The sequence below is a fragment of the Nycticebus coucang genome, chromosome 14, assembly GCF_027406575.1.
Source record: "Nycticebus coucang isolate mNycCou1 chromosome 14, mNycCou1.pri, whole genome shotgun sequence".
Taxonomy (NCBI): domain Eukaryota; kingdom Metazoa; phylum Chordata; class Mammalia; order Primates; family Lorisidae; genus Nycticebus; species Nycticebus coucang.
In genome coordinates, this window is record NC_069793.1 from 20,848,626 (window position 1) to 20,873,801 (window position 25,176).

General features: G+C 48.9%; 2 protein-coding genes across 10 annotated transcripts in view; one reads left to right on the plus strand and one right to left on the minus strand.

Moving 5' to 3' along the window:
• TSPAN18 (tetraspanin 18) overlaps positions 1-25,176 on the minus strand; it is a 199,108-nt gene that overhangs the window by 57,307 nt on the left and 116,625 nt on the right. For 8 of the 9 annotated variants that reach the window (XM_053560379.1, XM_053560375.1, XM_053560383.1 and 5 more), the window contains one exon: positions 13,154-13,292. The exons of the other annotated variant lie outside the window; for it this stretch is intronic. The gene's annotated coding sequence lies outside the window, so the exon portion shown is untranslated. The remainder of the gene's footprint in view (positions 1-13,153; positions 13,293-25,176) is intronic. 9 annotated transcript variants of the gene reach the window in all.
• LOC128564698 (splicing factor 45) lies at positions 14,220-15,760 on the plus strand. Its single transcript, XM_053560374.1, has one exon. It carries the CDS (start codon positions 14,372-14,374, stop codon positions 15,575-15,577), a length of 1,206 nt encoding a protein of 401 aa, XP_053416349.1. The 5' UTR covers positions 14,220-14,371; the 3' UTR covers positions 15,578-15,760.

Genomic DNA, 25,176 nt, shown 5'->3' on the forward strand with positions numbered 1-25,176 from the left:
GTGGTTCACTGTAACTGCGAAGAGGACCTTCCCCCAAGAACCCAACAATGCTGGCACCCTGACCTCCAGCTGCTAGAATTTTGAAAAATAAATGTTTGCTGTTTAAGCCATCTAGTCCATGGGATTTTATGGCAGCCCAAACTGCCTGCGACAGACAGCAAGAGTAGACATTTTCAACAGTTGCCTCCAGTCTCCAGCAGCCATGAAATATTAAAGAGCTGGCAGTAAGAGTCCCTGGAAATGCTTTCCCACTAGTTCTGCCCATTAATTCCTGCTCCCACCTCCCCATGTCCAGGCTGTTGGGCTGTGTAGTCTAGTTGACAAAACTAGAAATGATAAGCAGAAGACAGAGTTCACCCCAATACAAAGATGCGTAGTCCCCCCCTGCAGAGTGAAAATGGGCTGCAGGTATTAAAAGATGAATTTGAAATCAGAGAGACCTGGGGTTGAAAACCTGGCTGTCCTCTGTGGCCTTTGGGTTAATGCCCCAACCTCTCTGAGTCACAATTTCCAGAGCTATAAAATGATTCCATCTTGGAGGACAGAACCAAAGATCAAATGACACCAGCAGGCCTGGCACTCAGCATGTGATCAGGATTTGAGAGTTTCCTTCAGTCTCTGGTGGGTAGTGAGCTGCCAACACTAGGTATATTCAAGTGTATGTCAGAGGGGTTGCAAGGTGGGACGGGGTACAGAGGATTTCTTATCTGCAGTGAAGTAAACATTGCACTCTATGAGTTCCTCCAACTCTAAAAAAGTACGCTTCTGCTTGGCCTTGGCTGACTGTGAGAAGGGGGGCATATCATTGAGAGGACACTGTCTCCACCCACCCCCGCACATGCTGTACAATTCCATTTATAGGAAACATCCAGAAAAGGCAAATATAGAGAGACAGGGAGTAGATTGGTGGTTGCCTAGGGCTGGGGGCGGGAAGAAGGATTGATGGCAAATGGTACCAGGTTTCTCTTGGGAGTGATGGAAATATTCTAAAATTAGATCATAGTGATGATTGCAAAACTTTGTGAATTTACTACAAACCATTGAATCGTGCCCTTAAAATAAGCAAACATACCTCTATAAAATTATTGAAAAATCAAAACGGAAACAATTATAACAAAGCAGGAGCCCAGAAGGGCCAGCAGCCAGGTACAATGGGTTCATGCCTATGCCCTGTGGGAACTGTGGCACTGCGGGCTGAGGCTTGAGGTCACCAGGCTGGAGGTCACTGCCAGTTTCAGAGATTGTTTTCTGCACCTGAAGTTTTACAGTGGCACTTTCTTGTTGCTGTTATTTCCTGTGAGAGTTGAGGGCATGCAACAGACACACCAGCTGACCTCAGTAAAACCCTGAGGCCAACCTTGGGTGATGTGAAGAGGCAAGATTCTGCAAAAGGGTGGCACTGCAGAGCCCAGGGAGGGCCCTCCAAGGAGACTGGACCTGCCAGATGCCTTTGGATACCTGGGCACTTGGGCTGTGTGGTGGCTTGGGGCATCCTGTGGTGTGGGGCCTTCGAGTTAGAATAAAAGCCACGGACAGGGCCTGCCATGTCTCTAAGGCACTGAGGGAGGAAGGGGCCACACCAACCATGTGCTGCCATCTACCATGTGCCAGGGAGGAGTTGATATTTATCCTTCTTATACTACTGGAAGGGAAATGTGGTGATTTGCTGAGAGAACCCCTATATGGGCTCAGGATCTGTGCACTGTGGAGAGATGTATCTTTTCATGGTTGCAGAGCTAGTGAGAAGGGGGCATTTAACAAGTCCATTTAGACAGAAGAGAAGAAGAGCTCTGGAAATAAGTCACTTTCCTGAGGCCATAAAGCAAGTGGTTGGGGTAGGACATGAACCCAGGATATGTGCAGAGCAGGGGAATAATTTTCAAAGTAGCCTGAATTCTGCTCTCTTGGTTGGTAGTGAGTTCCCCATCACTAGAGGCATGTAAGCAGAGGCTCAATGACCACTTCTCAAGGAGTCAAAATAGATGACCTTGAAATCTCTCCAAGTCTAGTTAGTCTGTGGTGCCACATGGCCTTGCTGATCATTTCCTCCGAGAGTTAAATCTGTACTCTAAGTTAAGCAGAGGGAGGATGCCTAGTGGGCAGGGCCTGCCTGGCGCCTGCTCAGCTGAACTGCCATTCCTCCAGTGCTCACCACAAATCAGCACTGATTGTGGTTGGAGCTAAAGTGACACTTGAATATGCACAGGCCAGGGCAGGCACCACAGGGCTCTGAGCAACTGCACTTTGATCTAAACCAGTGTCAGTAGTGGTACATAGGCAACATGAGCTGCCAAACCTAAACCTGCTCCCTCTCCATCAAATGGAGTTCCTGTCTTGTCCCCACAGGCCTATTTCTTACCTGCTCCACCCTCTGCCCTTACTGTGGGGCTTCACCCTCCCTGTCCCAAAGGCTCTGGCTGTAGTGTGCAGCTTCCCTCCTCCCTGCCAGGGGCCAGGCTCACTGCAGGATGGGCTCATCAGAAACCCTTTCCCAAGCAAGAGCCCAGATCCTGGGAGAGCCTCCTCCCTGTCCCCACCCCACTCCCTTTGATGTGCCTGTGTAGCCCTGGGAGACAGAAAGGAAGGCTGGAGTATCTGAAGAGGGTACTGGGCCGGGAGCTTCCTCTGCTAGCTCCTCTCCATGGGAGTCCCCATGCCAGTACTGATGGGGGGAGGCCAGCGGACTGCCTGACCCACACCCAATCCCAGCTCCCATCTGGGGGCACCTCCAGGGCCCCCACCTGGTCTCCACACAGCTCTACACTCAGGGGTCTGGGTCTGCCCTTGCATCTCTTCGTGCCTCTATTCCAGGCCAGAACCCTGTGTGCAGATGTTATTTTGGTCTCCTCTACCCCAAATAAGGTAAAAGGGAACATGCAGAGACTAATCATGGTGACTGACAGTTACCGAACACTTCTAAGGTGCTCAGAGAGGGACAACAGATGGCCACCTGGGCTCTAGCCTGCAATTCAGTCCTCTCAGAGAATGTTCTAGCAGCAGGGCAGGGCTCCTCTATGACCCCGGGCATCCAAGCTACACCCTGTTTCCTTTTCCTTCATCCCCCTGCAGCCTCAGCCCTGCACCCCCAGAAGATAACCAGACAACAACAGAGTCCCCGGTCCCTTCACCCCAACCACTATCCCAACCTCCCGCCATCTTCTCAGGGCATGATCTGTTCACCTCCTCCGCAAAAATACTTCCAGAGCGTCCCAGGACCTGCTGATCCCTCCACCAGGAATCTGCCCCTACTCCCAACTTACCACAGACTTCTTCCTTGACCTTTAAGTCATTCATGAACCAAGCTTCCCCAGCTCCTCGCTCTTCCCCAGGGTGGGCTCTACCACCCCTACCATGGGCGGCAGCTCTGTGTCATTACACAGACTTCCATCTGCTGTGGCCCACAGTGTTCTCAGACTTGAGCTTGCATCAGAATCTCCTGGAGGGAGCTGGTCAAATCCCAGATTGCTGAGCCTCGGCCCCCAGGTTTTGGATTCAGTAAGTCCAGGGTGGGAACTTGGAACTCAGCACGTCCAAGTTTCTGGGAGGTGCTGAGGCTCTGGTCTGACTGAAGACTATGTGTGAGAACCACTGGTTAAACTCTAAGCAATGTGAATCTGGTTTGTAGCTGGTGCTCAATCCATCAATATGTGAAAGCTATTGATTCATTTGTTGCAGCCAATGTACTGAGACGGTCCTTCCTGATTTGTTTGCTTCCCCTTTCCCCAGATGGCCAAGTCTTTTGTTAGGTCCTATGCCTTGGGGGCTGCTAGTTTCCCCTGGGCCGAGAGGTGGCTGGGCCTAGGAAAACAGCTTAGGCAGGAGCCCATGAAAGTGGTGGGTGTGTGAGCTGGAGGAAGGGAGGCTGAGGCAGCAGGCTCTAGGGGTAGGGGTGCAGGGTATCTTAGCAGAGCAGCCAGGAGATGGGGATTTTGTGGGATTCAAAAGCTGCCTGCTAAGGCACCCTGTTCCTGAAATAGCCCTCCCCAGAGGTGCTTAGACTTTGATGAGGCGACCCTGAGATGCCCAAGAATAATTTCGGAGTCTAAACACCAAAACTCATAGCTTGAAATTGCAACTAAAAACCACAGTCTGCCCTGCTTGGCATAGAAATAGTTGCCTCCACCTGTTCTCACAAGACCCAGAGACTGACAAAGAAGCCTACCTGTAGGGTGCTGTGTGAGCTCAAGTTCAGCAGCCTTTCCCAGATGCTTCTGGGACCCCCCCAAGACTCCTATATGCTCCTAGGGAGACAGGGCCCCCCCTTCCCCACTTGACTGAGATGGAATGTCTTTCAAATAGGCAGAGGGGCAGATTCAATCAGATTTAGAGGCATATTTCATATCCTAGTGCTGGGGGGTAAAGTCAAACCTGCTACAAGTCCATTCAGCACCAGCAATGTAGTCAGCCTCACGCCAGCTCCTGCTGTGGCCTAATGCCAGTTACATTAGCTTGGACTGGGCCTCTTCCTGAGTGTGGCAGCTGAGGCCACAGCATGGCAGTGCAAATTGTCGGAAGGTGAACAGGAATAAGAAATTGTCCTTCCAGGATCACGGAAGCAAGGGATGCACTGAGCCCTGGGCACCTTGGCAGAAAAGGGGGCCCTGTGCAGGTGGCCAGGCATGGGGTCTGTGAGCCTGGCACTCTAAGCCTAGCCTTGGTATGACGTGGCTCGGCCCACCCCTTCCCCAGGACTCTAAGCCAACAGGTACTGGAGCACCCAGGCTGCTCAAAGGACTCTGGACCCCTGCTCCAGTGGGACCACTCATCACTAGCCTTACGACTTTTGGTTTAAATACCAATTCACAGCAACAGCCACTGGGTGTCCTGACCGCATACCCGAGGTGCCCTTCGGGGGAAGCCAAGGGGGAAGGTTCATCTGGGGAAGCCCCACATTCAAAGAGAACGTAGCTGGGGAAAGGGGATAATGGAGTTGGCACGTGAGGGAAGAAACATTTGCTTTTCAATTTAAATCCTTCCAGATCATTTGAATTTTTAAGGAACATATATTTCTTGTGTAATAATAACTTTTAAAAAGAATATTTGTCCTGAAAATGCAAAGCAGTCTTCAAAAATCCATGTGGAAGAGAGAAGTTTATACAACGAATAGCTTAAGGGGGGGATCATTAAATGCACCATCATCATCATCCTTTCCTGAGTGTGACCACATGCCCAGAGCCCTTCTACGCATTTCGACCCTCATTATTTTATTGAAAGCTCATCACAGCCCTCTGAGCTGGGTGCTATTAGTGCCACCATTTTCTAGAGGAGAAGATAGAATTTGAGAGAGACTCAGTAACACGCCCAAGGTCACTCAGCCTGGGGCTTGCAACCTCTGGTCCTTAAATCAGGGCACGAACCAGGCTGCTTTCTGCAAGTGAAACTGAGAAATTGATAAGCACAAAAGCCATTTGTTTTGAGTCCATTCCAGCACTTGAAAATTACTGATATTCCACAGGAGCCAAAATCAAATTGTTGCATGAAAACAAGCCAAGAGACGGGTGTCTCCAGCCACCTTGGCAGAGCTGGGAAAGTGGTACGTTACAATGAATCCATTGTAATCCATCCACCTGTCCATCCTTTCACCAACCACTGACTGATGCCCCTCCTGGCAGGTTCTGCTTCATGCCCACAGCTACCAGGAAAGGGCCAGAACCTCAGTACCTTCCACTTGCAGACTTTGCATCCTCCAGAAATAATCAAAACCCCTTGAAATGAGAACCCAAACAAGCAGTAAAGGGGAATGACAATGAAACAACCCAGTCACCCATGCCCAGGGCAGCCCATATTCTTCTCCAAAATACTCGAGTTTGCATAATGCTGAACTTGGCAACTCCAGCCACCCTTTTTAAGTCCGGCTACAATGCTCGATCAGTTGGCTTTAGTTGATTCTCTGGCATTTCACCCAGGCCTGGGGCCCAAGATGGCAAGAGGGAGTTAGACAAAGCTCCGGGTGCTGTGGGAGGTAGCAGATGGGGATTTCTCCCCAAAGCTTCAGTCTGCAGACCTGACCTGTTGAGACCAGAGACCCCGGATGTCCAACTCAATAGGAGCCCTTGTGTCTCTCAGAGGCCCAGACACACAGCAAGTACTCAATTAAGATTTTGACAAATAAATGAATAAATGTGATTCTGGCAATGGCAGCTCCACTGCTATTTGGAGATGGAAGGGGTATGACTCTCCACCCCATCGCCACCGTTTTGGGGACATGAACCAATAGGCACCTATCCACCAAGTCTATTAGGATCCTCCCACAGAGTGCTAAAACTGAAAGGTAAATCATAATACCGCCAATAGCATCAGTGCTACCAAGGAATGCTGACCCTCTGGCAGGTGCTCTGTGAAGCAATTTCTCTCATTTAATATCTTATTTAGTCTTTACATCAGTCCTGTAAGATAAATACTATTATTATTATTATTATTATTATTTATTTTTTTTTTTTTTGTAGAGACAGAGTCTCACTGTACCACGCTCGGGTAGAGTGCCGTGGCGTCACATGGCTCACAGCAACCTCTAACTCTTGGGCTTACGCAATTCTCTTGCCTCAGCCTCCCGAGTAGCTGGGACTACAGGCGCCCGCCACAACGCCCGGCTATTTTTTTGTTGCAGTTTGGCCGGGGCCAAGTTCGAACCTGCCACCTTTGGTATATGGGGCTGGCACTCTACTCACTGAGCCACAGGTGCCGCCCAAGCTACATACTATTATTATCCCCAATTTATAGATGAGAAGACTGAGGTACAGAGGGCTATGGTCATACTGCTAGCAGATGTGGGATCTGAACCCAGGTCCAACTTGGAATGAAACATTTATAGCTGGAAGGGGCCTTACTTCTCATCCTACAAATGACAAACTACAGGACAGAGTGGCTAAAACATCAGTAGCGTGGCAGGGCCAAAAACCTGTTTCCTGACTTTACCTCTAGGCCTGCTGCTTACAATGCCATAAAGTATCTCAGGAATGAGAGGATTCAGACTCTTGGTCAAGAGCCCTTCCAAAACTCGCTTTCCCAGGGAGGGAAGAGGAAAAAGGAAAAGGGAAGACTCCCTCACCTCCAAACCCAGGCTGGCGTTTAAGGCCGCACTGAAGACAAGATGGCCTCAGGCCCCTGCAGCCAAGCTTGGAGGCCCACCGGGAAGATGGCTGACCAAGTTCATCTCACTTCCTGCCTGGCACAGTCTCACAAGCCCCAGGGCCCCACTGCCAGGCCTTTGTTCTTACTGTGTCTTACTCCCAGAATGCCCCCTCCCAGCACCCTCTCCTGGCTCATACTGCTTCCAAGGCCCAACTCTCAGGCTTGTGTGCCACCACCCAGAAGGCCTTTGAACTCCCAAGCCTTCTGCTCTGACCTCTCTCATGCTTTACCTTGGATGTCTCTATCTGGATGTCTGTCTCCCCGCACTGGCCTCAGAAGTGCCCACTGAGTGCGAAAGAGTGATTGAAGAATGCTGAAAAGGGGGGCTGGCCCAGTTCTTTCTGTTTACTAGGCAGGTGCACACAGATCTCCGGGTGGCCCCTCCCTCCCCAGAGCCATCAGAAGATGCATCTTAAATCCTAAGTCCTAGAGGCTGAGAATCAAGTCATTCTATTGTTTCTCTGGAAACAGGCAGGAAGGGGGCTTTGAAAATAACTGATGGACAAACACCCACCAAGCCCAGCTATGGTTTGGCACCGAGCAAGCCACCACATGAGGTGTTGGGGACAGGACACTCAGAGGAGGGTCCTATCCCCGCAATAGAATTCCTAGAGAAGAGGGCAGGGACCCCTAAGGGCAAGAGCCTTTGGACATTGCTCTGGCATCTAAACCAGGGCCTGGCACATGGTAAGTGCTCAGTGGCCATTGGCTGAATAAATGAAGCAACACACCTTGGCCCAGGGGCATTGGGCTTGCCATATAAGACAGGGTGGTGCCGAGTGCTGAGCTGGCCTGTGAGGCATGTGACAGTTGCATAGCCCATAGGCGAGACAGAGGGAGGTGGAGAGAGAGACTGATGAAAGGCCAGGAGGTTTGTGGTTGACCAAAACCAAGCAAGGGGCGGATATTACAAAGCACTTGGCCACAGATGCCTGAGAGGCAGCATCATGAGCTGTGGTTTTCAATCTTTGTTCTGCAGAGCAATCTTTTTTCAAATGAAATCAGACACGGCACCCGAGCTGCTGCATGGAGGTCAGCCGGGGCCGCCAGGCTGGCCTGCTCATGGGTAGGCTTGTGCCCTCAGAGACAGAGAGCTCCTGCTCAACCAGTGACCCAACCCTTTTCCTCCTCCTCCTTCTAAGGGGCTTCTAAAAGCGAGGCTATGGTTGGTGTTCCGGAAAGGGGCCCATCATAGGCCCCAGCATCTTCTGAGGGGCCATATAGGGGAAAGAAATCATAAAGAGGTTCAAGAAACTCTCCAGCAGGGAAGGAGTGGGGTGAGAGGAGGAAGGAAGGGTCCTCCCAGCAAATGGAGGCCAACCCAAGACAACCAGGCACTGGGGGCAGCTGAAATAGTTGGGTGGCCCCTAAAGAGTGCAGTGGTGCTCCAGGAGAAGGCCTTCCTGGGGCAATTGTCTTGGAAAGTGAAGCACCACTTAAAGATACAGTGGATACTCTGTGTGTGTGTGTGTGCACGTGTGTGCAAGGCGTCAGATTCACTAAAAACAAGGCACCTGTCAGAAAGAGTCCAACCCTGACGTCATACCCCATAAGAAGGACCCCAAGTGGGACAAAGCTGACCACCCGGGTGCTTCATGCCTCCCACCCACACAATGGCACAGGAAAGGAGCACCTATGGTTTGTCTGCCCAGCATTCCTTTCTCCTTCTTTCGAAAATAGAACCTGGTTTTTCCCTTGGAGGGATCTCCCCCATCACACACTCAGGTAGACCCCCCAACCCATCACATACATATTCCCTGCCACCATCTACTATAGATCCTGCCTGGCCAATCAGCAGGTTTTGGTGATTGATCAGAGGTGGTCAAGTGACTCAAGACCAGCCAATAAGCCTCAACTCTGGGACTTTTGTTGGAACTCCTGGGATAAAGAAGCTCTCCTTTCATTAGATTGAGAGGAGTAGGGTGTCAGTCTGTAGCCGCTGGTCACATGGGGAGTGCTGCTAGGGACTGAAGCCCACTAGGAGGGAAGCAAAGAGTCCAGACGTGGTCCTAAGAGCATCAATTGATCCTCAGCCCCACCTTGGCACCAATCAACAGGCCCTCAATTGTCATATACTGGAAACTAATAATTGGAAACTACCTGCCTTGCTTAACCCAATTTGACTTGGGCTCAAGTGATGCAGTATCTGACCTCGATTCAGCCTCTGTCTGGCTCCTCATTACTCATTGCCACCAACCTTTCATTCCAACCCATTTCTGGTTCTGACTTACCTGGGCAGTAGCACTACCTCTCCCCAGTTGAACCTGAGGGGCACGGGCTAGCCTGCCCAGCTATCTGGCCCCTCCCTGGATTATTTTTTGGCTGGTCTACAAGATCCCTGCAAACCTGGCTCAGGTCCACTCACTTGATCCCTATCCCTTACTATTGTGCACCATGGACTTTTGGTTTAATGGGGGAGATAGATTCTAGACAATGAATGAGAGTCCTGGAATTCAGCCAGTCCCAAGCTTGGAACAGGAAGTATCACCTCAGGGCTTTGGTTTACAGTCTCCGGAAGATGTGCCTCAAGGAGAGGAAGCAGAATGTGCCAAGATAGTCTTGGCTCTGATGTCAAGCAGGCCAGGAAAAGCTCTCTTACCTACTGTATCCAATTAAAAATGGGGACCATACCACCACACACCTAAGAGAAGGACTGAAATCCATAAAACTGACAACGCCAATTATTGGTGAGGATATGGAGCAATAGGAACTATCTCTCATTGCTGGTGGTGATTAAAAATAGCACAACCGGGTAGCTCCTATGGCTCAGTGAGTAGAGCGCCAGCCTCCTATACCAAGGGTGATAGGTTCGAACCTGGCCCCGGCCAAACTGCAACCAAAAGATAGCCCGGTGTTATGGCGGGCGCCTGTAGTCCCAGCTACTCAGGAGGCTGAGGCAAGAGAATCGCCTAAGCCCAAGAGCTGGAGGTTGCTGTGAGCTGTGACGCCACAGCACTCTACCAAGGGTGACAAAGTGAGACTCTGTCTCTAAAAAAATAAAAAAAAAAATAGCACAACCACTTTGAAAGACAGCTTGGCAGGTTCTTACAAAGGTAAGTGTCACCTTACCATGCAATCCAGCCATTGTGCTCCTCCGTATTTACCCAGAGAAACTGAAGACTTAAGTCTACACCAAAATAAAAAACCCTGCCTACAAATATTTGTAGCAGCTTTATTCATAATTACCAAAAATTGGAAGCAACTAAGATATCTCTTAATAAGTGAATAGATAAACAAATTATGGCATATCCACTGGAATATTATTCTTCAGTAAAAACAAATGAACTATCAAGTCATAAAAAGACATGGAGGAACCTTAAATGCATATTACTAAGTGAAAGAAGCCAAAAGGCTACATAAGTATGATTCCAACTATATGATATTCTGTAAAAGGCAAAACGCTAATGTCAGTAAAGGGATCAGTAGTTGGCAGGGGAGGAGGAAAGGTTAAAAAAAACACCGACTCATCATTCTGGTGGGGATGAGAGGGAGAGGGTCCCCCAGCATCCATTTCCCTGTGTTCCATGGTAATAGAATTGTGTCAATTGAGTAGATGGCCACCCAGGATAAAGACTATAGATGCCCAGCTTTCCTTGCAGGATGAATGCCTCATGACCATGTTCTGGCCAAAGGGACACTAATGGAAGTGATACAGGCAGCATCTGATTTCTCCCTTCTTGCTGACCAGACTGGAGACACGGTGGTCAGCCATCATGAATCCCATAGATAAGCCATAGTGAAGCTACAAGACTGAACAAAAAGAACCTGGGCCCATAATGGTTTTTATAAAAGAATCACCTTAGTTCAGAACCTTCCTTAGAGAAAAATCAACCTCTCTCTTGTTTAAGGTTCTGTCACACACAAATAATCCTTTATGTTCACTGATTCTGCATGTTCTAAGGATTTTATGTTCTAAGGATTCTGCATAGTATAGGCAAACCATTTTTTTGTACATTTATTCAACATTCAACATTATTCCTATGCTGGATCTGGAGATCCAATTAAGAATGAGACAGACAAAATCCATGCCCTCATGGAGTCCACATTCTAGTTCCGGAAATAGACCATCACAGTGAGAATGAACTAGAGATGGGTTGACATGAATGCAGGAATACTATTGGAGACAGCTACCATTTACTGAGTTCTTAGGTCACTACGTATCCATCCTGTCTGAGCTCTTTTCATACTTTCCCTCATTTTAACTTTATCACAGGAGGTGGGTGCTGCTGCTGCCTCGCTTGACTAAGCAGAGACACAGAAAGGTAAAGGAACTGGTCTGAGGTCACACCAGTAAACGGTAATTCTAGGATTTCTTTTTTTTTTTTGGTGGTTTTTGGCCGGGGCTGGGTTTGAACCCACCACCTCCAGCATATGGGACCGGTGCCCTACTCCTTGAGCCACAGGCGCCACCCTAATTCTAGGATTTCAACCAGGTCTGTTGAACTTTAAAGCCTTTGCCATGGGCCCTCCTGCTAACAAAAGAAATAAAACAAGACACTGTGATAAAGAGTGATAGGGTGCACTCCTGATGGTTACTCTTTTTTTTTTTTTTTGAGACAGAGTCTTGTTTTCAGTAGAGTGCTATGGTGTCACAGTTTACAGTAACCTCAAATTCTTGGACTCAAACGACCCCCTTGCCTCAGCCACCCAGGTAGCTGGGCCTATAGGTGCCCTCTGCAACACCCTGCTAGTTTTAGGGATGGGGTCTTGCTCTTGCTCAGGCTGGTCTCGAACTTGTGAGCTCAAGCAATCCACCCACCTCGGCCTCCCAGAGTGCTGGGATTACAGGCCTGAGCTACTGCACCCAGCCTCTGATGGTTACTCTCAGCAACAACAGTAATAGCCACCAAAACAGTAGATGCTGGCATGGATGAGGAGAGAACGGAACACTTACACACCACTGGTGGGACTGCAAACTAGTACAACCTGTTTGGAAAGTAGTATGGAGATACCTCCAAGAACTAACAGGAGACTTGCCCCATTTGATGCAGCCAATTTTACCCAAAGGGAAAAAAGTCATTCTATAAAAAAGACACTTTCATTTGAATGTTTATAGCAGGCACAATTCATAATCAGAAAGATGTGGAAACAATCCAAGTGCCCATCAAAACATGAATGGATTAATAAAATGTGGTATATGTATGCCATGGAGTATTTAATCAACCATTAAAAAAAATGGTGAACTAATAATACCTTTTGTAGCAATCTGGATGGAATTGGAGACCATCCTCCTCTAAGAGAAGTATCACAAGAATGGAAAAACAAACACCACATGTGCTCACTTTTAAATTGGAACTAAATGATCAACACCCAAGTGTACATGTGATAGTAAATTTCAACGGAAATCAAGCAGGGGGAGGAAGGAATGGGTAACTCACACCTAACCATGCACTATCTGAGGACAGACATGATTAAAACCTGAACTCAAACTGTGCAAAAGTAGTGCATGTAACCCAAACATTTGTACCCCTGTAACACTCTGAAATTAAAAAAAAAAAAATCTAAATTCGGTCTTTTTGGCCTGAAACAAGCTCTTTGAATATTAAAGCCCCGCCCCCAAAGCCCAAGAGACATATTAGGCTTATTTGGAATGGTAAACTGTATACAAAATGGGCAGCGCCTGTGGCTTAAAGGAGTAGGGCACCGACCCCATATGCCGGAGGTGGTGGGTTCAAACCCAGCCCAGGGCAAAAACTGCAAAAAAAAAAAAAACAAAAAAACAACTGTATACAAAACATTGTTAAGTAGGAAATGGTGTTTGACTTTTTCAAGGTTTTATCTATATAAACATGTTATTAATATGTGTTCCAAAATGTTTAGAGATTCCTAAAATTCTGATGTGCATTTATGTATATCTGTAATAGTTATGGTGATGTTTAATTGCTGTATACCACAAAAATAACCAAATTTCTTTGTAAAAAGAAAAAAAACTTAAAAAAAATTTTTTTTTTAAGAAAAAGCAATACTAGCCACAACAAAATTAGCATAAAACCTTGTGCTGAACAAACCCGCACTCCCTTACCCGGGTGGGCAGCGTTGGGAAGTCTGTGAAGGATTACGTCAGCAGTTCTAGAAAGCAAATTCAAGGGGTTCGAGTTGCTTTGATGGCAGCGTTAGAAGCTCCAGCCACACAAGCTTGAGGTTGTCCAGGAGATGCCCACCTGTCAGGAATAAGCAGAACCAGCTGTGACTACCTGGTGATTAGAGATTTCGTCACCTCCCTCTGCCAGAGCCAAGGTCTCCTGTTTCTATTTGAAATGCTCTCGGCGCCCCGCAGGAGGTGGAGTGTTAAGGCCAAGATGGCAGGAGCCTGGAGTATCCATCAAGAATGGGGACTCAGTGTCTGCTGAACTAGCCTGAAAACAGTACTAAGACACAAAGATGAGTGTGCCCATGTGTCCGTGCCCTGGGTGAAAACGTGGAGGCATCACACTTATTGCACCTAGCACAGTGCTCTTGCAGAGGGAAAAGCTCAGCAAATGTTTCATGCCTTGCTTTGATAGGAGACATAATGTGGTATGTCTGAGTGAGTGGGAGGAAACTTCGTGAGCCTGAGCCTATGGGAGGAAAGTTCCTTCCTCACGGCAAAGTGCATTCCTGAGACCCTGAGATGCCCCGGCCAGCCAGCCAAGGACCTCTTTTTACTAATGAGAAGACTGACACCTGCAGAGGGACAGTGAGGCCTGAACTCTGGCCTCTCGTGACTCATGGCCAGGTGCCCTCTCAGGGCCACACCGTCCTTTGCAGTTGTCAGACGTGCAGCCCCAGAGCAGTGGCAGGTACATGGTGGAAGCCCACCACGTGCTGTCAGGTGGGTGCTCACCCCCTTCACCAAGATGTGGGCCTCAGTGAACTTCCTGACTGTGTTCGCTGCGCCTGACAAGGTGCAGGAGGCAGGGCCTGCAGCGGCCGAGAGCACGGATTTGGAGGTAGCTGGACCTGAGTCACGTGCTGGGGCAGCCTCTTCCCAGAAGTGGGAGCCTGGGCAAGTCAGGTATCCTCCCCAAGTGTCAGTCTAGGGATAATAACAGCATCTCTCTCTGAGCTTTGCTAGAAGTTAAAATGACTTTCATAAATCTGTAAAGTCGGCCGCCAAGCTCCTTGCGGACTCCGCGGAGGGTGGGCGCCGCCGTGGGCTCCGGCCGCCGGCGGGTGTCCGCGGAGTGCCGCCCGGCGCCGCCTGCCGCCGCGGCCCATGGGTAGAGTCAGCCGGGCGGGCCGGCATTAAATCAAAAAGAAGATGTCCCTGTATGATGACCTGGGAGTGGAGACCAGTGATTCAAAAACAGAAGGCTGGTCCAAAAACTTCAAACTGCTGCAGTCTCAGCTTCAGGTGAAGAAGGCCGCTCTCACCCAGGCCAAGAGCCAAAGGACAAAGCAAAGTACGGTTCTTGCCCCAGTCATTGACCTAAAGCGAGGAGGCTCCTCAGATGACAGGCAGATTGTGGACACACCACCACACGTCGCCGCCGGGCTGAAGGATCCAGTTCCCAGTGGGTTTTCTGCCGGGGAGGTTCTGATTCCTTTAGCTGACGAGTATGACCCTATGTTCCCTAACGACTACGAGAAAGTAGTGAAGCGCCACAGAGAGGAGCGGCAGAGACAGCGGGAGCTGGAAAGGCAGAAGGAAATAGAAGAGAGGGAAAAGCGGCGTAAAGACAGGCATGAAACCAGTGGGTTTTCAAGACGACCAGATCCAGATTCTGATGAAGATGAAGATTATGAGCGAGAGAGGCGGAAAAGAAGTATGGGTGGAGCTGCCATAGCTCCACCAACTTCTCTGGTAGAGAAAGACAAAGAGTTACCTCGAGATTTTCCTTACGAAGAGGACTCGAGACCTCGCTCACAGTCTTCCAAGGCTGCTATCCCACCCCCGGTGTACGAAGAGCAGGACAGACCGAGGTCTCCCACGGGGCCCAGCAACTCCTTCCTTGCTAACATGGGGGGCACAGTGGCACATAAGATCATGCAGAAGTACGGCTTCCGGGAGGGCCAGGGCCTGGGGAAGCACGAGCAGGGCCTGAGCACCGCCCTGTCGGTGGAGAAGACCAGCAAGCGTGGTGGCAAGATCATTGTGGGTGACGCGACGGAGAAAGATGCAACCAAGAAGTCGGATTCAAATCCGTTAACTGAAATACTCAAGTGTCCTACTAAAGTGGTCCTGTTACGGAACATGGTTGGTGCAGGAGAGGTAGATGAAGACCTGGAAGTTGAAACCAAGGAAGAATGTGAAAAATACGGAAAAGTTGGAAAATGTGTGATATTTGAAATCCCTGGGGCCCCAGACGATGAAGCAGTACGGATATTTTTAGAATTTGAGAGAGTGGAGTCAGCAATTAAAGCTGTTGTTGATCTGAATGGGAGGTATTTTGGTGGACGGGTGGTTAAAGCATGTTTCTACAATTTGGATAAATTCAGGGTCTTGGATTTGGCAGAACAAGTTTGATTTTAAGAACTAGAGCACGAGTCATCTCCAGTGATCCTTAAGTGAGCTACAGGCTGAGCAGAGGAGCAAAGCCACAGCCCCCACGGCTGCTGGGTGCTGAGACTCTTGGAGGGACTTCTAGGACATATGTTGGTTGAACCCTTTTTTATTTTGTGGTTTTTTAATATAGTATAAAAATCCTTTAAAGAAAAAAACAAAACAAAAAAAAAAAAATCTGTAAAGTCCATAGAAGAGCATTTGGCACATAGAAGTTGCTCAATAAATGTTGGGGAGGTGACACAGAGGAGGACAGAGTGTATGTGTGTGTGTGTGTGAGAGAGAGAGAGAGAAGGCAGGGGAGGCAGAGCCTGGTGTCCCTGGCAAGTCTTCAGGCAAACCATGTCCTTAAATTCCACCACTCATCTATCCCCTCTTCCCCCTACCCTCTCCACTTTCTCTGGAGCCCTAGCTTAGCACACCTGCCCCCCTTTCTGGGCTACAAACTTCCCACCTGCCTGTGGGATCCCCTCACCCCAGCCACTAAGCACAGCCCACATGTAGACAGCCTAGACAGCCAGAGAAATGCAAATGTCATTAGCGCTCTGCAAGCTGGTGAGCGCTAATGTCACATCAGATGCTAATGTCACACCAGACGGTATGAACCAGGGAGGGGCGCATTCCCCAGGAGACGTGGCATTCCTGGCTTTTCCCAAAAGGGCATAATAAAGAAATAAGTAAATGATAGAGTTTGTTTCCACAGCAACACAGGCAGTTGTGCCATCCCAGCCGGCTCACCCACGTCACCTGCAGACCCTACTTCAGCTGCCTATGCCCACTAATGCCTTTCTCAGCCTCTTGCCCAGCATCTCTGCACCTCCATCACACACACTTGATGAAGAGGCTCACCTGGGGACCCCCTCGTCCAGCTCTATCTTCTTTCCTCCTCCATAGGGAGAGAAGCAGGTCACCCACCCAACTGACGGGACCCGGGAAGAGGGAGTCTCCACCCTCACAGGGAGGTGGCAGCAGTGGACCCACAGGCAGGAATCCTGGGTTCCAGTCCCAAGGCTGCACAAACTTGTCACAAGCACTCAGGCACATCCTGACCTGCATGGGGCCTCAGTTTCTCCATCTGTGAAAGGGGGTGACAGACCCATTATTTATCTCTATGGTTGCTAAGGGTCAGCTCTGAAGCCCATGGTTCTAATGACTCACAGGCAAGAGGCTTGGCAGAAGGCTCCTCTTCCTCTACCTTCCCCCAACTCTGGTCCACATCAAACCATCCCTGAATTCCATACTCCCTAAGGCCAGATACCACTGCTGCGCCCTAGAGTGGCTTGGCCTGGCACTGTCCTCGGTTCTGTTTCCACTATTATGATCCTGCAGATCACATCTGGCATGAGTGCAAGGCTGCTGCCAGCAGGTAGGGAAAACAGCAAGCACCAGCTATGGAGGTGGCCGGGGCACAGCTCAGGGCTGGCCAGACTTGTATTCCAATCTCAGTGCTGCTGCTAGCCAGCAGCTCTGTGACCAGGATAGGCCATTCCACCTCCCAGAGCTTCAGCAAAACTCGGGGAGCTGCTGAGAAGACTGCATCAGGGAAAGAGCATGCAAACTTCAAGGCGCCATGGCCAAGAATAGGGTTCTAAACCCAGTGACCAGCATAACCCAGGAAAGAGTAAACAGGTCCCCAGGGAGCCTCGATGGAAAGTTCAGCCAATACTTTTACATAAGTCCCTCTTTCCCTTCCTCTGGGCCTCAGTTTCCTCATCTGTACAATGGAGGACCCTCAAGCTCAAACATAGAGTGGTGCATGGCCCCCAAGTGTCTATTGACTATTAACACTATAGCTAGAATTAGTCTCCCAGGAACCAGAAGGCCATTCATGCAACAGAGAGCCCAGATGGACCCAGAACAGGTTTTATGAAAGGAGAGAGGAAAATGGGTCTGTTGGAGTCACTACCCAAGAAGAAATGTGACCATTCTAGAAAGACAGAGGGACATGTGAGGAGGGAGACTGAGTGTTGAAAGTAGGCAGAATGTGGACAAAGTCTTTCCCTCAGTTTGCACCGGGCTGGTCCTGAATTCAACAGAGAAGACAGGGAGCTCTCTTTCCTGGACACCACGAGGAACATGAACATTCACTCCTTTGGAAAGCATTAATTGAACACCTGCTGTATACCTGGGACTTGAAGGGCATCAGGGATAAGTGAGGCACAGATTATGCCCTCAAGGGATTGCAATCTTAATAGGGAGGAGAGGACAGTGCTTACGGCTTTGTAGTTCAAGATAGCTAAGGAGGGGCTTAGCATACTGCTGAGTTCGGAGGAGCCAAGGCCCCAGGGAAGGCTTCCTAGAGGAGGAGTAATATTTGAACATATGGAGATAAGAGATGGGTATTAGAAGCAGAGAGAGAACAGGGTGAAGAAAGGCCTGAAGGTACCCAAATGTGGGATGGGTATTCGAGACCATGAACTAAGGCTGCCTCTTGGAGCAGGGTAGAAAATGAGACAGGAAGGGAAGACAAGGGCTAGAAGATTAAGGTCCTTAAATGCCAGGCCGAGGATGATAACATTTATCCATAGGCAATAGGGAGCCACTGAAGGTCAAAGAGCAGAGGTGTGCCTCAGGAAGATTAAAACATCGATGAGCCCAGACAAGTGGAAACAGATAACGAGAGGATAGAGGATGGGTAGAGAGTTGGGATTAAAGATGTGTTGGTGGGTAGGAAGGCAGGAGGGGAGGGAACATAGTTGTGGGAGAGAAGCAGGTGAATGAATTTAGACATGGTGATGGTTGAAGTTAGGTGTCAACTTGGCCAGTACAGACAGGTCTGCATCCCAACTCTGCAACTGTACCCAACTGTGCGGCCTCAGGCAAGTCCTTTAACCTCTCTGGGTCCCAGTTTCCTCCCCTCTAAGGTGCCAGATAATAAAGAAATAAACCCACCTCTTAGGGTGGTAAAATTCAGCCAGATTATATATAAGAACCAATTTGCATATAATAAATGATTGTTGAATATTTTCTTTTTGAAATTCACTATTTTTATTAACAGATGATGCCCTCACCCTATTACAAATGAGGACACTGAACCTCAAGGTCAAATAAAAGAGCAGAATTGGCTATGCTGGGCCTCAAATCACAGGAGAAACAAGTTATGAGCAAATAAAACCGAGATGACTCAGAGAAGAGTCTTGATTTTAAAATATTGTTAAAGAAAAAGGCTGTTTTATGACTTTTGCATGGTGTGCTTATTAAACCCAAGCTATAAATGTGAACTAATAAGTAAAATGAGTTAAGCTAATGAAAAAAATCAACCTCCAGGATGGATCTATATTACCTAATGGCAGTCCATAAACATAAACATAAAATTTTAAAATACGAGAATGAATTGCAATGCCCAGCAGCTCAAGGAACCTGCAATTTCTCTGTCTGAAAAAATAAAAGCTATTGATTTTAGTTGAGTTCTCATTGCTCATGAGTGAGTCTTTGGGAAGTCATAAAGGAAGGAATTATTTCCAATTGTTTACTCACTAAGGATCATACGTATTGAATTTAAATTGCCTCTGAATCCTCATTAGTACAAACAAAATTAGAATCCAAGTACAACAGTACTGGAAAGGCCCTTGGAGGCCTCTGAGCTCAGTTTTCTTTGTTTTATGGACTAGCAACCAGAGAGAGACAGAGAAGGGGAGTGACTTGCTCAAGATCACACAGCAAGGGTGTAGTTCAGGCGGAAGCCAGGGCTCTGCTCCCAGGTCAGCATCCCGCACCCGTCCCTACGGTCTCTGAGATTAGCTCATTCAATCCAGTCCTAAGGGTGTGCTGGGGCAGTACCCGGGCCTCAGATGCTGGCGAAAAGAAATCTACCCAAGAAAGGACTCTCAAAGCCAAACACAGTCTAAGAGGGTACCAGAGGGAACTGATGGCAAAGTTCGCAGTGAGTTCTAAGACACGACAGCACAGTGCTGCATATGGAGAGCCTGAGTGCCCATACCAGCCCTGTGTGGCCAGGTGGCTCTGCGGGAAAGGAGACACACGGGGGGCCTCATGTTCTGTCCTGAGAGGGGCTGCAAGTGGCACAGCCCCAAGACCAGGTCAGTTCCTCCCTGGGTCCCAGGTAAGGCTGGGGGACAAAGTCCTCATTGTATGGCAGAGGAGAGTGGGGTCTCCAATAACTCAGCCAGCCTCTGTCAAACACACACACACACACACACACACACACACACACACACAAGCATGAGTCCAAGGAGCTGCGTGTGCCGCACAGGCACGCATGTGTGCACGTGTATGCGCGTGTGTAAATGTCAGGCTTCAGGCTGCACATGATGATCAAGCAGATGTTTAATTACTGCCTGAATGTAATTAATCAACACCATTAATACCCAACCCATACCATATAATTACTTCGCAATTATACCAAAACAAAATATTTTATTGCCAAGGGTTTGCTAATTACCCGGCCCTGCCAAAGGACAGGTGTAATGGGCAGCAATTTTTCTTCCTTCCTTTCTTTCCTTTCCTCCCTCCTCTGCCCTCTCATTAATCTTTTGGGCTGATGTCCCCCCTGCACAGGGTGGGGCACGCTGCAGGCCTCCTCCCCAAGGTGCTGCTTCTGCACGCAGGTCGGTTTTCATATGAACCCTAAATCACTCTGGTTCTCCCCTGCTTCGGCTTGGAAATGCATGTCCTTTCCAGAAATAAAGAGCCTTCTGCAGGCCTGTGGATGGGAAGGTGCGTGGGGCAGGGGTGACATGCGATTAGCTCTGCAGGCAGCTGCCTGGAGTGGAATTCTGACTCTACCAGTTATTGGCTGGGAAATCTATGTCAAGGTAACCGTCCCTCAGTTTCCCCATACATAAGATGGAGATGGTAACAGTAATTACCTCAGGGGATTTTTGTAATGGGATAAAATACATAAGCAATTAGCACAGTGCCTGGTGCAGAGAAATGACTAGGTAACTATTACTGTTATTGCCATCCCAGAAATAGCCCCTTCAGGAATTCTTACAATCATTCAGCCTCCTAAACTTAGTGGCTTTTGGCTTCTACTCTCTCTCCCCTCCTGCAACAGCTCAATCCCATCTACCTGCAAACATCTCCCTACCTAGACCCTTCCTTTCTCCCCCCCACCTCCATGGACCCAGCATCCCTAATCCCAGCCTTCATCCTCCCTCCCTCAGCCTCCAGTAGCTGCCTCCATCCAGTCTCCCTGCTGCCCCTCTATTCCAATCACCCCCAGGCAGGGAGACAGATCTTTAGGAATGGAGCTTGGACCATGCCACTTTTCTGCTCAACAATCTTCCCTAGCTCCCTATTGCCTGTGCATCAAGGTCTAACTCCCCTGCCTGCTGTTTTAAGCCCTAGAAGATCACCAAGGCCCATGTCCCACCTTAAGTGCTCAGGGAATTAGTATAGCATGAGCACTAGAGCTTTTGAGGAAGTAACGAGTGACTGATCAATAAGTGAATGTCTTGATAGATTTTAGAGGCATCTGCACCCTTCAAGCTGGGATATCCCAGAGCATTTTACATATCTCCCAGGAGTCTCCTGGATTGTGGGGTTTATCTGTTACAGTTCATTACCAGACCATCTTGGTTCTTTCTCCCTTCCCTTGACAAATGTCTTCCTTAAACCCTGCTGCATTTAGAATAATTGATACTGTAGGTCATACTAACCACACATCTGGTTGAGCAAAGAGACAATCAGACAGGGCCGGTGCATGATCCGATTGAGAAGCAACGGTCAGGGACACTCGCTGGAAAAGGAGCCAAGGGACGTGCACACCAGTGTGCACGGGTACATGGCGTGCGTGCGTTTGCACAAAGAGGGCGTATGCAGCCACTTCTAAGTGTGAATTAATAACTCTTTCAGTTACCAAAATACCAAACAGCATGAGTTGTTCACTCTGGAATCAGAGCACTGGGGTTGGAGTCCTGTCTCTACTTCTGACTTGGGAAAATGACTTGACTTCTCTCAGCCTCAGCTCTTAGTTATAAAATAACCGGTGCCTGGCGTATGAGAAGGACCAACAGCAGCTGCTTTGTTATTATTATTAACAAGAATAATAAATGCTGGAAACAGAGAAATTATTTACTGCCTAGAGCCAAATATGGCATACAGTACTAAACCAATGGGTATCACGGTCCCTGCAGAGATGTTACCATAGAAGACGGTAAAGTGATAGTCATTGGTTTATCATTCCTTCATTCAGCAAACACTCACTGTGCACTTGCTGCGTATGGCTCAGTGTTAGGTGCCGGGGCAGAGCAAAGTCACTCTGGCACTGCAGTGAAGCTGCGAGGGAGATATGGCTGGCAAAGCTGGGCCAAGACAGGGGCTGAGGAATGTTCCAAACCACTTACTGCTGTACCCTCGGTGCCTGGAATAATCTGTCACACCCAGGCACTACAGGAGTGGATGATGGCGCTGCTGAAGATGGAGGGGTAGCCCCCAGCTGGGAGGGCCACTTCCAACGTGTGTTGGAGAAGAGGAGAAAAGGTGCACCACACAGAGGGCACAGTCGAGGCAATGGCACAGGGGCCTCGATTTCCACAACAGGTGTCAGGAGCAGCAGGCAGGCTGTGCTTTGGCAGAGGCACAAAAAGAGGGGGATAGGTGAATGGGCACCAGGTGGTGGGGGGCCAAGAGTGCCTGGGCTGATTGAGAGCCAAAGAAAATTCATGGAGGGGACAGGGCTACTCTGAGTCTTGCTCCCCCCTGTCTGAAGCTTAGGCTTCAGTCTTTGGAGCTCTGAAGTCCCCTCCCAGGAAGCTGATGGAAACATTCCCAGGGAACATTGGGTTTATTTCTCTCTCCTGAGATTTGTATAAAGGTTCCTGTTCAGCCACAGGCCAGACCACAAAGCACTCAGGCCACAGACTCCAACCTCTGGGAGGTCAGAGGATGCAGGGCTGGCCCAGCTGGGAAAAGGGAAGCTCGATGCTCCGGTAGAGGTAAGGGGGGGCGGACAATGGCAGGACGCCCCCACTGTCCCTCAGAGCCAGCCACTCCCCACTGGCCTGCCATTCAGGCTGCATATGGTGAAGGGACCCAGGAGAGACGCTTCCTTCCTCTCTCTATGAACACATGTACACACACGGGTGCATGGCTTAAAGCAAAAAGGTGAAAAGGTTAATAATGCTGACCAAGAGGAAGGAAACCCTCGTCTAGCCACAGTCCTGGGACAGCTTTTCTGTGTGCCCTGGGGCAGACCAAGTGCCCTCTCTGGACTTCCACTTTGTCCTCACAAATGGATAGAAGTGACCTGAAGAGGAACCTGAGGAGCCCGGGCCCCAGGTAGTGAAATAACCTGTACTTGGGATAAAGCCAGTGGTTGCCAACTGGGACGTGATTTGGGGACTCCTGCACCTCGCCTCACTTGCAAGTGAGACTGAATTTGAACCCTAACCCTGCTACTCACCACATGACCCTGGACACCTTGTGTGATGTGAACCTGAACCTCAGTTTCTTCATCTGTAAATTGGGAACAATAACACTTCTCATTTGCAGCATTAAATGAGAAAACACAAAGAGACTGCCTAGCACAGTATCTGGGGAAGAATAAGCTTTAACAAGAGGAAACTATTGTTAGTACTACAATTATCGCTTCATCCACATTGAAAGTGGGTTTCCTGGGAAAACCCCAGGCAGGAAGTTCTTCACTCTTTGGTGCCATGTAGGGACAGCAGGGACCCTGAAGGAGAACTTTCCTGACTCAGAGACAGAGCAGGCACCAGCTCTTGGACAAACAGTGGCCATCCTTGAGATGGTGGGGAGAAAAGAATAGAATTAGGGGCTCTGACCTCTCCTGAAATGTGTCCTTTTTTTATAAGTAGGATGTATCCACATATCACCAGCTAAATAACAATAGAAATAAACAGTCATCTGAGGACTAATGGCTTGGGGACAAACACCCTTGGGGAAATTCTAGGTCTTGGCTGACTGTGGGGAACATTTTAGGTTCTGGCTGGTTTCTCATTCCTGGAGGAAAGAAGAACAGAACAATGGCTTTCTCCTCTGCCAGCCCTGGGGACAGGAGTTACCAGGGGTCATGTCTTCCAGCTCCCTCTTCAGGAGGGAAGGACCTGACCTGGGCCAGTCCAGGCGGGAGAGAACTCAACCTAGGGTGGTCTCTGCAACATTCAAGTGGAAGTCACAAAGAATGAAGACAGCACTGGCGATGAAGCGATAATTGTAGTACTAACAATAGTTTCCTCTTGTTAAAGCTTATTCTTCCCCAGATACTGTGACTGTCACTTCCTGACAACCTATCCAACAGATGCTGATGGCCTACTGTGCGCTTAGCCAGTGAGCGGCGGTCCACATGGCATCTAATGTGTCCTTGTCAAACCCCGTGGACCCCATGTGCGTGTGGAGGGTCTTAAATGGGGGCCTGGAGAGGTTGATGATTTCTGTAAGTGGCAGAGGGACCTTTATACTTCAGTCTGTCAGGTGCCACAGCCAGTGCTGTCTTCAGAATCCCAGAGCAAGGTAGGAGCCATGAAGCTGTCACTGCTCCCCTTTTCTAGACAGTGTCACCTGTGGCAACCTTCTCTGGGGACACTGCTCTTGGCTGTGGAGCACCCTCATCCGGAGACATCCGGGAGGCCACACCCCCATCAGGACCCTGGGCGCAGCTCATACCTGCAACAGACTAATGTGGGGAGGGAGACAGCCCAGACCCCTTGCTTCTGCTGGGAACAAAGTCATGAGTCTCTCTGTGCCCCAGAGCTCCCCAAAGGGCCAGGCTGAGGCCAGACTTCTCTTGAACCCCACCTTGCTTAGCTGCTTCCTCTACCCTCCACTGGCTGGTCTACAGAGCTCTCCCAAGAATCCTCCTTCAACTAATTCACTTGCACATACTTCCCTGTGCAGGCTCTGCTTTAGGGAACTCCACCTAAGACATGGGGAGCTCATAAAAGAGACAGACACAGCTCCTGCCATCCCAGGAATCAATGGCCAGCGGAAGTCAAACCTGAGATGGGGACTGACAAAAATGTGACCATTTTGATTATAGTCGACCACCCTCGTCTGCAGGGAAGACATTCCAGGATTCCCCAGTCAATGCCTGAAACCTCAGTACCAAACCCTGGTATATACTACACTTTTTCCCAGACATATTTATGACAAAGTTTAATTCATAAATGAGACACAGCAGGAGATTAATGACAATAACTAACAATAAAATAGAACAATTATAAAATATTATAATATTTTAAGTAAACTAAGGATGACTTGAACACAAGCACTGTCATGACCGTTGATCTGATAGCCAAGATGGCTAAGTGACTACTGGGCCAGCAGTATACACAGTGGTTGCTGGACAAAGAAGGCTTCACATCCTGAGAAGGACAGTACGAGCTTGCATCATGCTACTCAGAGTGCTATTGTTTATTTATGGAACTTTCTATTTAATATTTTCAAATCACAGTTGACCTCAGATAACTGAGACTGTGGAAAGCGAAACCACAAATAAGGGTGTGTGACCATCCCTCTCCCCACACTCCATCCTAAGTAAGAGCTCACCACACGCAAGTGCCATGTGATGCTCTTTCCCTCCAGATCTCAATGAAAACCAACCCCTGGCCAAAAGGGTGTGTTCTCTCGCATTATAGATG